Genomic DNA, 14,052 nt, shown 5'->3' on the forward strand with positions numbered 1-14,052 from the left:
GACCTCTCCAGGCAGTGTTTGAAGATGGGTACGATTGATGAATGCAGATGATGAAAAGAGGAAATATATTTACATAAGTGTACAAGAGCGAGCTGTGTTACAGAAGCAGAGTCACACAGGCGGTCGAACTAACTGAAGAAAGGGAATTCTCACACAGAGAACACTACAAGACCATACTTACCGACCCACGGGTTAAAGCCTAGGTACTTGTAGAAATACAAGCCACTGCAAGGAGCCTCTAGCTAAACTCGACAAGACTGACTTGTGACTTCTAATGCATTTTTTTGCGTTTTTGTAAGTTTTACAAGCAAAGTACTTAAGGCGGTCATATTTCGAGGCCCGCCCTAAGCTTCGATAACCAGTGAAGGTAGCCACAGCCCCTGAAGTCTGCCACAACTTCGAGCCCAGGGCTTGACTAAAATAAAAACAAACACATAACAAAAACATTCCAAAAGCCTTCTCCCTACGGAAGCCCATGCCATTATCGCGTGATGCTCTTTTCCTTTCCCGCCGCTCCTGCGCGTCACCTCTCGAAGGATGACGAGATTTTTTACCGCTAACTGGCAGGACCACTAACCCATTGGCTCGTCATGGAAATGTCAGACGGCGGAGGCCCGCGACACTTCGGCGCCATCAAGAATGCCAGCAAAGGAAAGGGCCCATCATGGGACACGTGGCAGTTCGCATATTTCCGCAGAAGCGGCATGGAGATCCGCTGCCAATTTCTGACGCGCTGAAGCCGATTTTCTGGTCACAGTGTAATCAGGGCGGTCAGGCTGGGTAATGGGGCCAGGGGCAAGAAGTTTCACAGGACTGCTAGCCAACTGAATGAATTTTAAAACGGGCTCTATGAACTCGTAGAGCAGGTGCGTACTCATTATCACCGTCGCTCCGCCCCCTTCCCCCAACCACACATTTCTGTGATGTCATTTCACAGGATGGGAAAGTGAGCGGACAGATGGAATGAACTTGGCATAGATGACACATAGTGGCGGACGTCGCGGCCGCCATTGACCATTAAAAAACTCAAATAGTAAATTGGTTTACACCAGGCTCGATTTAGGCTTTTCCTCGTACCGGATCGGAGTTTCAACATTTTGATGAAAGGATGAAAATAAGAAAGTCGCATTTATGTGCCTCGTCGCCACCATTGTCAACCTTTATTTTCTTATAAACTGGGGCTCTACGCAAGTGCTTAATTGAGCTTTCTCGTGCTTTTTACAGAATTTACATTCCTGCAAGGTCATATCATTATCAGGAAATGCCGAAAGGTAAAGAAAGGCCGCTGTACCCACCAGCTTCGAGAAGAGCATCCGCGATAGATCGTGCAGGAGAGCCGTGGGCACTGATGAAGGCATGATGTTGCACAAGGCGCCCACAAGCACCGGAGTGGCGTAGTAGGACAGGTACACTTGCTTCATCTCGGATTACACAGGGTGGAGGGTGACGAAGGCAGGCGCCGACAACTGCGTCAGGTAACAAAATCCGCACGTGAAAACTCGCTAGCGTACTGCACGCTACACAGGACGGCACATGTGCAACGGAACAGACTGACGACATACTTCCTGGAACCTAATTCGCGACGTCAGATTACGAAAAAATGAAAGTAACATAGGCGCTTGTTGTTGGCAATGAGAGGCGTAGTTGCTTAGACTAGCCTCCTAGTATGTGCACTCGGAAAACGTGTGCTAGGAAATGAATTGACAAACCAAGCTGTTAAGTGTGGGTTTCGTTCACAGATAGGATCGTCCTTTGACCTGGTCAACAATGGATGCTTTGCTCTTTTGATGGGAAGAATGGGGGTGCGGCTAGTTTTTCAATAAATCCTTGCTCATTTTGTGAGACTGTTCGTCCTTCCTTTTCTCTGGATCGTGGTCAGGGCGGTTATGGCGAAGTATTTTCACTTCCCTTTACTCCTGGCTTGTGCTCTGCTTTGATTGGAAAGACTTTGCGACTGCTGGCTTTACGCGGTTCGTTTCTTCTCTGTCAGTAAACTCCAAGAGGCTCTCGTTGACGGCGATTTCTCTTTGCTTGCAGAAGCCTCCGTACCTGAACTTCTGCACAAACAGACATCTTGCTTTCCCCCGGGGGCTTCTTGGAATCCATCAGTATGCTCACTTGCAGATGCTGTGCTCTTTCGACGTGAAGAGTGGTGGTGCGATGGCTTGCCCTGAGAATCCTTGCTTCTTTTTCGTGGACACTCGTCCTTTACATGCCCAGGTTCTTTATCTGTCAAATAAAGGCCAGGATCTTCAGTTCCACTGACACGTGGCTGACGCTTTGTTTCAGCAAGGGCAGTTCCGTAACTATTAGCTTAGTACGGCGGGCCTTGATCCTCGCACGAAAAACCGACGGAAGCCTTCTCATCTTCTTGTTGCCCTGCGACGGGTTGGCAGAGGAACTCTAGCCCAAGGGTTGCTCATCCTTTCCTGCGAGGAGGACAGGTTTGAGCTGTTTAGTATGCTGTTTGCGGTCGCGTTACTCTCAAAATTTGGAGGGTGGTTGTCAGGCGGCTTGTCCAAGGAGCCCGTGTTCATGTTTTCAGGTTGTTTTTCTTTCCTGCTGGCTGCACTCCACTCCTCAGTTTGACACTTTTTGGATGAGCTCGCTTTGTCTTGATATGTTCCTTGGAATTCTATTTTATTTTCCATTTGCGGGTCCTCCCGTGCAGAGGCGGGGGCAACAATGTCAGTGTCTTGGCGTGAATGGCACATGGTCACCCCGTAGAGGCCAGCAGTCATGACTCCGGCCGGGCTTGCGCAGAGGTACCCTTGAGCTATTCTTTCATAGCCGAAATATTCTTCGCGAGTCCGTGTGGCACATATGATAAGTCGTATAGTGTTCAGCTTTTCTTCTATACTAGGATTTTGTTTTGTTACCACACAAAAACTGATGAGAGTGCGTGGCATTGGCAGGCTTAATGCGGGAGGTTTCCTTTAATGGGCAAACCATTTTGTTACAATGAAAAAAAAAAAGGAAAAGGTCCGCAATTATGACAATTATAATAGTATGATAAAAACTTAAACTGTTATAGTGTTATACTCGCAGCACTTATAAATTATAAGAAACAGAGTCGAAGAAAACACCAGTCAGTTTCTGGTGTTTACACCAAACCGGCTTTTCAGGCACGGGTTCTCATGTGACCCGGTGCAGTTTTTTCTGGTGTGACTGTGTCTAGTGTTCCAACCAGACCGGTTTTTCAGACACGGGTCCTGATTTGGTATAGTGTGGTGCGTTTTAGTGTGTTCCGGTCTGGTGTTCTGTGCTGTGACCCGGTCATCTGAAACCGGCTCTGGTGTGCTCTGGTTTGGTGTTTCCTGCTGTGGTTGGTGTACCGTACAATGTCTTTATAGGGATGCTGTGAGTTTGGACATACTATCGTGAGCAAAATTAAGAGATCCCGGTGAGCGCACGCCAAATGGTGTAAAACTGCAAGCACTCGTGATGTCGAGACAGGTGCACACATCCACCGATCTCCCTGTGCCGGCCTTGACGGCACGAGCATTTCATCAGGTGGCACCTGCACGCAGTTAGGCATAGTTTGGCACACACTCGCAACGTTATAATTTTTCACATGATTGTACACTGGAGCATGCAAATACCACATCATTTGTGTTCTTGCTGAAGATGAAGAGGAAGCACGTATCGTAAAGAAAGAAAAAATGCTCACATTAGCTCAAAAGCATCCATAGCTTTACTAGTAGACAAATTGGCAGTACAGTCAAGCTGGAGGCCCCTTGTATCACAGCATGCATCTTTTCTGACAAACTCGAATATCTTGCATTTCCCTGATAGCAGCTTGACTCCAGCTGTGTAGCCACAATACCTGAAGAACAACAGAACAAAATCACAAATTTGTGAATGGTGCCATTAAATTTAGCTCAGTGGTGCAAACTTGTACTACACATTCAATAAGACTCACAAAGCCTCTGCAGTAAACCAAGTGAGTCTTCTGCTTTATAGTAAATAAATGCTACTCACATAAAGCACCCCATTTGCATTAAGTTGCTTGAAATAAGTTGTTGGATGAGCTAATATTTCATACTTTTATTCACACAGTGTGGCGATGTATACACTGAAAGGCGCCCAGAAACGCTTTGCAGTGCCTCCCCTCTTTCCCCTGCTCGTCATTATGCTGTGTGAATGAAAGTTTGAATTATTGCGTGAAGTGTTTTTTTTTTGCATTCATAGCTAATTAGGTGTGTTGGGTTTTATGGCACATAGGCAACTTAGGCCATCATGCACCAAGCTCGAGGTATGGAGAAATTTCCTGGGTAGTTTTATAGAAGTGTTAAAGGTCTTCAGTGGTTTTGAGTGCTCGCAAAGTTAGAACTACCCCGTAAGGACAAATGAAAAAATTTTAGAAATTGGTACTATTAAAGGTATTAAAGGACGTCACATAGCCTCAGCGGCCATCCTTGCCCTAGCAAGGATCTCGAGGCTCCCAACTGATCAAATAAAGGCCTCAGCCTTTTTCTCAAAAGTGAGAAAGTGGCTGAGGTGTACTAAAATTCAACACACCAGCGGGTAAAAAATTTAGTTTCTCCAGAAATCCCGTTTCTTTAAGAAAACTGAAAACGCACGACATATCAACAATTGCATTATCTCCTAAAAGCAGTGCAGGATGAAAAGGAACGTATTCGTTATAAAATTGAGTAAAGTACCTTTTTCCTTCTAGTTTCGCACAAGAGAATAAAACGTGATTAACGGTAACTTCGTCTCCGCATTCTTCGCAAACAGGTTTATCTTGTTTTGTCAGCAGAAAATTGTGTGTGGGGTGTGTGTGTCCTATACGAAGACTGCAGATAATCACTTCCTTAAAACGTTCCTAATGGGTGCAGGATTTCCATTCACCTCTAATTGGTTTTACATTGTGTAGTTTATTTAGTTCGTTGTTCCAACCAGACTGCCATTTCTGTCTTATGCTACGATGAATTAAGTTAATGCAATCTTTGAACGGTATATTTACTTTCTTGATTTGCTTATCATGCGCTTGAGCACCGCACAAGTCTGCTCTTTCGTTGCCTTGTATGCCAATATGGCTAGGTACCCAGCAGTTTTATATTTTGTCCTTCAGCTATGGCTGTTGATATGTTGTATATAATGCCACCCAGAAGCGGATTTATTGCATGTCTGGAGTGAAGGGCTGTAAGTACACTTAGCGAGTCTGTGTACATAATACTGTTTGCGAGGTTCTCATTCACTATTTTTTGTAAGGCTAAAGATGGCGCATGATTCGGCAGTGAAAATAGAGGCACACTGTGGAAGCCTTACTATTTCATTCCAATTCTCTTGTACCGGTGCGCTTCCAACGTAGGCGTCTGTTTTTGAACCATCTGTATAAAATGCTGTGAAAGTACTGTACTTTTTCTTTCTTGAGTGCAAGAAATTCTTGTATGATATGTTGTTGTGGCATTAGTTTCTTCCGGAAGTGTGTAAGAGTGAAATCGCAGATTGCAGGAAAATTGCACCATGAAGGTAGCGGGTCTAGTCTTTGCACAATACCAGGTAATGTGTTTTGCACACCAAGATTCTGGCGCATCTCTTCAAATCGCAAGAGCAGTGGTCTGGTAGCCTGCGGTTTGTTGTTAAAGAGTGTTCGAGATGGGCACTTTGTAGCTATAGGGTAACATAGATGTTTTTCAATGAACAGATTTTTAGAATGTACGAGCATGTAATCATGGTTCTTGTGTCTGTAAGTGATGGTTCAATAGTTTCTACATATAGGCTATTTATGGGTGATGTCCTGTATGCACCAGTGGAAAGACGTAAACCTGAACTACGCACTGCATCCAGTCGGTTAAGATATGATGGCCTCGCTGACCCACACACTATACAGCCATAGTCTAAGACAGAGCGTATTACAGAGCGATAAATTTGTAGAAGACATGTCCTATCGGAACCCCAATGTTTTCTGGAAAGTACTTTGAGTATATTCAGGGATCGGGTGGTTTTTTTTTAGAGCATTGATGTGAGGTAGGAATGTCAGTTTTTTCTCAAAAGTAATGCCTAGACATTTCACTTCCTTTTTTAAAGGTAGTTCGGTGTTGTTTAGATGTAATGTGGGGTAGGGGTGTAGACCTCGTTTTAGTGCGAACAGAACACTCACTGTTTTCTGTGTGGAGAACTGGAAACCATTTTTGTCTACCCATGTCTATAGTTTGCTTATTGTCAACTGCATTTGTCTCTCACATGTTGCTAAATAGGAGGACGTGCAGGCTATTTGCAGATCGTCCACATATACTGAGTACATAATGGGCTTCGGAATTATTTTGTTAATAGCGTTAATCCTTACAACAAAGAGAGTTGTGCTTAAAATACACCCCTGAGGAACCCCATTCTCTTGAACGAAGTTCCTGGAGAGGGTTGATCCCAGGCATACTTGAAATGAACGATTCGACAGGAAGTCGTTTAAAGGGACACTGAGGAGAAATTGAAGTTGGCTTGTATCGATAGAATACCAGCTCCTGATCACAAAAACGCCGCTATTACTGAAAACAAAGCTCTTGTAAAGTAGAAAATAGCAATAACAAAAATACAGGTATCGCCACCACAGGCCAATCTCGCAAGTACAAGCGTGGTGACGCCATAGGACAAGAGACGACACCTTGGAGGAATTTTCCATCCTACTTGGTTTCGCGAATCTCTGAGGCCGACAAAGGTAGGTTGCACAGATGAATATTGAAGTAAGTTTTGTTTTAAAACCAATAGTGCACTTTTACCACACAAGGAAGGCAGGCAAAAGACAACCTGAATGTTGGAAGCAAAGAAAACGGATGCTTGGCGGCCAGGAGAGGTTATGGCACTTCGCGTCTATGAGCTTTGCGTGCCCCGTGGTTTTGCTTTTGACGTGCTTCAATTTACAAGCGCCGAACAGCAGAGGAACACCAAGTGCCGCTTCAAGTGCTAGTTAACCTTTGAAGGAGCCTGTTAAGGCTTGTCAGATGATCGCCACGGTCGATGAAAAGCTATGATGGCACGATGGTCAGTGATCGTACAAGGCAGCACTTGTGTATTCGCACGCTTGCCCGGCGAAACATTCCCGGCTGTGCAAGTCAACTTCAAACTACTTAACGGAAATCGTTTATTAGGGACGGGAGACAAGGTACAAGGCAGTTCAGAAAAATTGCTGATGGCCTAGCTCTGTTAGGCCAGGATATACCTAGCGAAAGCGCGGAGATTTCTGCATCAGAAGAGTGCATTCACTAGATGCGCCTTTATTGACGGCTGTAACTTGAGCCGTCGTAGCGGAGCGGTAGCGTTTCCGCCTCAAACGCCGAAAACCCTGGTTCGATTCCGAACCTCGGCACCGGACTTCTTTTATTTAGTGAGTGGGCGGGGGGTTTCAGTGGCTCCCATGGATGCCGCCTGAATACGTTGGTTAGCGGTTAAGCGCAGGCTCTGTTAAGGCGCGTTTATGCTGGGCGAGGCGCGCACGCGCGCGCCATGCACGGCGAAGTCACGTCGGTCAAAGCGAGACCCTCTATACTCCAACTGCGCTTGACCCTTCGCCGCACTCTGACCGCATTGGCGGGGAGATTGGAGCATGTATCTATTTCGCGCCGAGTGCGCCAGCCGCCGCCGGCCCGGCCAGACTGATTTGGCTCCGCAGCGAGGTGCGCGTTATATTCAATAGCTGCGGCAGTTCGGCGGAGCTGTTCTTTTCGAGCTCGACTATTTTAATCCATTCACAGTACATATCTGAAGGTACATGCAAGTTGGCGAGAGAGCCAGATCCAGTGGACCCGTTGGATCTAGCGGAAGCCGTTGAAGCGTTGTGCACCGGCGTTGGTTTCAAGCCGCCGACTTTAAACGCGACCGCCCTCGAGCACCCATTTGTTTTTTGTGGCAAAAAATAAATAAATAACCTGGCCCATGCAACCGTGGGAGACCTCGACGCTGCCTGCTGCGCCGTGCAACCGCTCCGTTCAAGGAATCACAATCCGTTGGCCCCGGCCAGACTCAGATGGGTGCAATGCACCCTTCGCGACTCCCTGCACTGGGGTTATGATATTTAGTTTGCAACGGCTGCTCTCTAAGAGGGAAACCACCCGCCGGCGCCTAACCTAACCTAACCCGATAGATGCTTTCAACGTGCGGCGGCGGTAGCTTTCATTTCGGCAGCTGCTAGACCGCACCGCTAGCCGCCAGAAATCACGGAGTCTCAGTTTACGTCACGTTTCACGTCACTCCGTTCTGTGTCGTCATAAGAGTTCTCGAGTTTGGATCGGAGCGGCGGGAAAAAATTTTTCAACTTCGAATCCAAATTTCTTTGAAATAAATGCATCTTTCTCTCCCGGACAAGCGTCAACAAAGCCATGAAATGCCGAACTATCAGATATTGCTAACAAAAAAATTTTGGTAGGGTTCTCCTCAGTGTCCCTTTAAGCAGTTTAACATCCTGCCTTGGATGCCAAGTGCTGCAAGGTCGCGAAGAATCCCAAACCTCCACGTTGTGTCATATGCCTTCTCCAGGTCAAAAAACACCGCTAAGCACCGCTGTTTATGTATAAAAGCTTCTCTGATTGTGTTTTCGAGGCAAACAAGATGGTCTGTTGTTGAGCATCCCTTTCTATAACTGCATTGATGGATGTCAAGAAGTTCATGAGCTTCCACGACAAAAGTTAATCTGATATTTAGGACACTTTCAAAAGATTTGGCGAGACAGCTTGTAATGGCTATTGGCCTATAGCTGCTATGGGAGGTTGGCAGCTTTCCAGGTTTCAAAAATGGTACTATAATGGCTCCTTTCCATTCATTGGGTATTTTTTTCTTCTACGAATATTTTATTAAAGAAATTCAAGAGTGCTTCTGTGGCAGGCTGGGAGAGATGGGCAAGCATTTCGTAGTGTATCTGGTCGTGTCTTGGGGCAGTTTTTTTCCCGGCATACAGTACTCTATTGATTTCTTGGAGGGTGATTAGACTATTGTATTTTTCATTAAGACCTCCACTTGTTGGGAGCAAGTGTTTTTCGGCTGTGGGTTTGTGTTTCAGGAATGACTGGCTATAGTGTGAGGAACTTGAAACCGCAGCAAAGTGCTCCCCCAGTATGTCTGCCTGTTCTGCTATATTTGTGTACCTGGCCTTGTCAGAAAAGGAACTGTGAAGGGCGAGTAGCTACCATTCAATTTTTTAACCTGCTCCCACATTTTTTTCGATGCGATCTGGCTGTTTATAGATGAGATATAACTTTTGCATGATGCTTTCTCGGTGCTACGACGAACGTACCGAGCTTTAGGTCTGGATTTTTTAAAATTTACCAAGTTTTTCTGTGTCTGGTACCTTCGAAATATACCGCATACTTTGTTTTGTTGTTGTTTTTTGCTTTTTTGCACTCTTCTGTCCACCGCATTTTGTGGCCTTGTCGCACAACTCCAGAGGACTTAGGAATAGCTAAGTGTGTGGCAGCTATAATACAATGTGAATATTTCATTTATCTCGTCGATATTAAGATTATCTAAAATAATTTTTTCTAAAGAGGCTTCTGCTGTAAGAAGTTGCCAGTCAGCTAGATGAAGTTCCCAATGTTGCAGTTTTGTTGGGATTATTTCCGGTGGAGATGTTAAGCTAATTATAGTACAGGGAGATGGTAGCTGCCGTATAGGTTGTCGATAACATTCCATTTAAAATCACTAAAAACAGACAGTGAACTAAATGATAAATCTAAACAGCTCATTTTTTCCTGTGCTTGAGGAGTAATATGTAAGCTTTCCTGAATTCAGTAGACCGGCATTTTTGCAGAGAATAAAATCTTCTAAAATGCGACCTCTAGTGTTAGTCTCCTCACTTGCCCAGAAAGAGGAGTGTGCATTAAAATCCCCGACTAACAAATATGGCTCTGGTAGTTGTTCTGAAAGTGTTTCTAGGTCATGGAGCGTAACTCTTAGTAGTGGCTCGAGATAGGTGGAACATATTGTGATGGTTTTAAAACGAACGACTGTAACTGCAACGGCTTCATATTTGGTCTTTAACTTGAGAAATCTGGAAATAGCTAAAGGTAAAACCCCCAGAGAAGGTCAGGTAGCCTCAGCGGCTATTCTTGGCTGGGCAAGGATCCTGAGGCTCCCAGCCAATCAAATAAAAAGCCTCAGCCTTCTTCTCAGGAATGAGAAAGTGGCTTAGGTGTATCATGTAATAAAGAGAACCAGTGGTTAAAAATTTACAGTTTTTCATGTACCCCTGCTTTTTTTAAAAAGCTACAAACAGAAGGTATGTTAACAATGGCATTATCATCTAAGAGCAGTGTTGGATGAAAAGGAATGCATTCGTTATAAAATTGAGTAAAATACTTTTTTCTTAGCGTTTCAAGTTTCACACATGAAAATAAAATGTGATAAACAGTAAGATCATCTCCGCATTCGCAAACAGGTTTGTCCTGTATTTTAGCAGGAAGTTCTGCGTAAGGTGCGTGTGGCCTTCCAGAGACGGCATAAAATCACTTCCTTAAAACGTTCCTGGTGAACACACGATTTAAATTCACCTAAAACCGGTTTTACCAAGTGTAGTTTGTTATTCATTTCGTCGTTCCATGCCGACTGTCATTTTTCTCTTAATTTACGCTGTACTAAGTTTACGCAATCCTTAAAAGGTACATTTACTTTTTTTATTTCCTTGCCACAAGCTTTAGCAGCACTGAAATCTGCCCTCTCGTTGCATCTTATTCTGACATGAATGGCAATCCAGCAGAATTTTATGTTTTGTCCTCAAGCTGTGGCTGTTACTATCTTGTGAATAATGTCACCAAGAATCGGAGTGTCTGAATTTCTAGAGTGCAGAGCTATAAGTATACTGAGGGAATCTGTGTAAACAATACTGTTGGTGAGGTTTTCGTTTTCTATTTTTTCTACAGCCCACATCGACTGCTAACATTCTGCAGTGAAGATGGATAAGCACTGTGGAAGCCGTACTGTTTTCTCCGACTTCCCTCGCACCACTTCGCTTTCTACGTAAACATCCGTTTTTGAACCATCTCTATAAAACTGCGTAAAACTACAGTCGAACCTCGTTATAACGAAGTAGCATCGGGACCGTAAATCAGTTCGTTATATCCGATATTCGTTGTAACAGTAGACATAAATATCGGCTGTGACAAATTCGTAATTTGGCTCGCGCAAATATTCTAGACACTAAAATGCATTATATACTTGGCTTTGAACCCACTACAAACGTGGTAATCCTTACCTGTCTCCTTGTGGCATTCAATCAAAATAGGCCGGAATATGGGAAGGTTGACACGACTGTTCTTACGTCGCCGCGCACGTGAAAGTGCGTGGCGCGAAACGACTGCACCATGTGTCTGCGCATAGGCGACTTGGTGTAGAGAGAGGAACTCGAGTGAGACACAGCGGGAACCATCGCGCCTGCGTGCTCTGCCGAAGCGCGATTGGTGGCCCCCGAGAGGGACCGTTGAAAAAAAAAAGCTGCCAAAGCAGCTTTGAGAGAAGAGGAGGAGGAGGAGAGGGGGCGTTGGGCGAGAAGAGAAGGAGGAGAGGCGGCGTTGGGCGAGGAGACATATGCAACGCCAGCCCGGGATCAGCCAAACAGGTTTGCATTCGTTCATTTGAAGAAAGATGTTATCTTCGTCTGGTGGCTTTTCACAGCGCTGCGCAGAATGAAGTTTTCTACATTGTCCATGCTCAAGAGGGCCTTTTCTACGTCAGCAGTTTTCGTCGTCGGGAGTTTTTCCAAATATCCTTTCAGCCTCCTGGCCATGTCCGCGGCATCCGCACTGCTCATCGTTGGTTCATCCCGTTCACTCTCACCGCTGTCGCTGCTGCTGTCATCCTCGGGCAACAAAACGCGATCCACAATTTCTTGATCCGTCAGCTCGGGCGCCACGGCCAAGTTCTCATCGGCCGAAACGAAATCGTCGAATTCGACGCCTGGGACTGCCAGCCGATCCCAAGTTCTGTCCAGCTCTGCCTGGTCTTCGGGCTGCACTTCTTCTTCGTCGACAGGCAGAACAAAACCGGCATCCGCGAAACAGTTCCTTATTGTCGACTGCCTCACCTCATTCCACGACCCGTACAACATTTCGAGTGTCGTCTTGATGTTTATTGTTGTCGATCTATGTCGATCGATGTCAAACACCAGTTGCGTCACCAAACGCTTCCTATAATTGCACTTAAGCGAACGAATAATGCCTTTGTCTAAAGGCTGCAAAGCAGAAGTTGCGTTCGGTGGCAAAAACTGCAAGCGAACTGCCTTCAGCACGATCGAAACTTTATGCGCCGAACAGTTGTCCAAAAGCAACAGGACCTTCCTGTGCTGCCTCTCCATGTCCTGGTCGAACGCTCTCAGCCAGTCCTCGAAAAGCTTGGTCGTCATCTACGCTTTTTTGTTCGACGTGTATTGAACCTGCAAATTCCGGACGCCTTTCAGGCACCTCGGATGTGCCGACTTGCCGATGACGGTGAGCCGTCTTTTGTCGGAGCCGTCCATGTTCACGGCAACGACGACAGTCACCCGGTCTTTGTTTTTCTTGCCCCCATGGCAGGTCTCGTTCTTCATCGCCAGTGACCGCTCTGGCAACAACTTGAAAAACACGCCGGTTTCGTCGACGTTGTATACGTCGCACTCGTCGTACTCCTGGAGCAGAGGACGAAAATTCTCCAGCCACGTTTGACATGTCTCCATGTCGACAGCGGACCCTTCGCCAGACAAAGTGTGGCACGCGATCTCGTGCCTATCTTTGAAACGTTGCAGCCAACCGCTGCTTGCACAGAAATCGTCATGCCCCAGTACGCAGGCCAGGCTGTGGGCCTTCCGTTGAAGAAGTGCTCCCGACACCGGCAAATTTCGCGCCCTCACATCTTTAAACCAAGAAAGCAAAGCCGCTTCCACGTCCGGGTGATGGCAAGGCCTAACTCGTTTACGGTCGGCTTTTATGGCGTCCTCGGTGTTGCCCTCAATCTTCTTTCTAGTGGCCAAAATGGTGGATAACGTACTTGGAGGAACGCCGAATTCCGAAGCAATATCCTTTTTCTTGCGGCCACTGTCCACAGCTCTCAGTATCTGCAGCTTTGTCTGGAGCGAGATCGCTTTCCTCTTCGATGCCATTTCGAGCGCTGCAACAACAAGACTGGCCGCTGTGCTGATGTCAGAACGCCGGCCTCAAAGTTGCCAATGTTGCTGCGCTTGCCTTTCTTTACCGCTGGACAAGTGGCGCCGCCTTTCGGCCCTCTGTCATGTCATGAGCTTTCAGAGTTTTCGCGCTCTGTTCACAGGTGACGCGACCATCCAAACGCGATTTTTGTGCCAGACGGCAAAACTTTTTCAAACGATAAAAAAAAAAATTCAGCTGTGTATCGGCCTTCGATTTTCATTTTGGTTTTTTTTTTTTTATGCTACTTTCAAGTTCTGAGCCTCGTGTAAACCAAATATTTCTTCGTTACAGCCGATATCGCGGCGGATCTCGCGTTTTCGGTTTCGTTATAAAAGAATAAATGTCACTGAAATGAAGCATGACCAACCAAAATTCGTAATTAGTTCGCTATAACCGATAATTCGCTATATCAGTGTTCGTTATAACGAGGTTCGACTGTACTTTATTTTTCTTTGAGTGCAAGGAATTCTTGCACTATATGTTGTTGCGGAGATTGTTTTTTATAAAACTGTGTAAAAGTGAGATCACAGATTGAAGGAAAATTATAACATGGAGGTAGTGGATCTCGTCTCTGAGCAATGTCAGGTAATGCATCTAGTACGCCGAGGTTTTGGCACATCTCTTCAAAATGCAGGAGGAGTGGCATGATAGCGAGCGGTTTATTGTTAAACAATGTTCTAGATGGGCACTTTGTGACTATCGGGTAACATAAGTGTTTGGGCAGTGAACGGATTTTTAAAATGTATGAGGATGTGAGCATGGTTCTTCTATCTGCGACTGCTTGTTGATTTCTACATAATGGCTATTTATGGGCGATATGAAAAATCGTTGATGGTGTAGATGGCCTAAAAATATTGTACTGCCTAGTAAAAAACAAAGAAGAAGAAATCTGGAAATAGCTAATGGTAAAAGCCCTAGAGAAGGTCAGGTAGCCTCAGCGGCAAAC

General features: G+C 45.6%; 1 protein-coding gene across 8 annotated transcripts in view; it reads right to left on the reverse strand.

Annotated features, from left to right (window-relative positions):
• LOC144121139 (uncharacterized) overlaps positions 1–14,052 on the reverse strand; it is a 62,241-nt gene that overhangs the window by 18,940 nt on the left and 29,249 nt on the right. For 6 of the 8 annotated variants that reach the window (XR_013312538.1, XM_077654119.1, XM_077654118.1 and 3 more), the window contains exon 5: positions 1,296–1,466. Coding sequence is in view for 5 of the 8 variants with exons in the window: in XM_077654119.1 (XP_077510245.1) it covers positions 1,296–1,421 (126 nt within the window). In the remaining 3 variants the exon portion in view is untranslated. Of the gene's footprint in view, positions 1–1,295; positions 1,467–3,673; positions 3,827–14,052 lie in introns of those variants that run through there. The other 2 variants (XR_013312539.1, XR_013312540.1) reach the window with 1 other exon arrangement.

This window comes from Amblyomma americanum, chromosome 2 (assembly GCF_052857255.1).
Source record: "Amblyomma americanum isolate KBUSLIRL-KWMA chromosome 2, ASM5285725v1, whole genome shotgun sequence".
In the NCBI taxonomy this organism is placed as follows: Eukaryota; Metazoa; Arthropoda; class Arachnida; order Ixodida; family Ixodidae; genus Amblyomma; species Amblyomma americanum.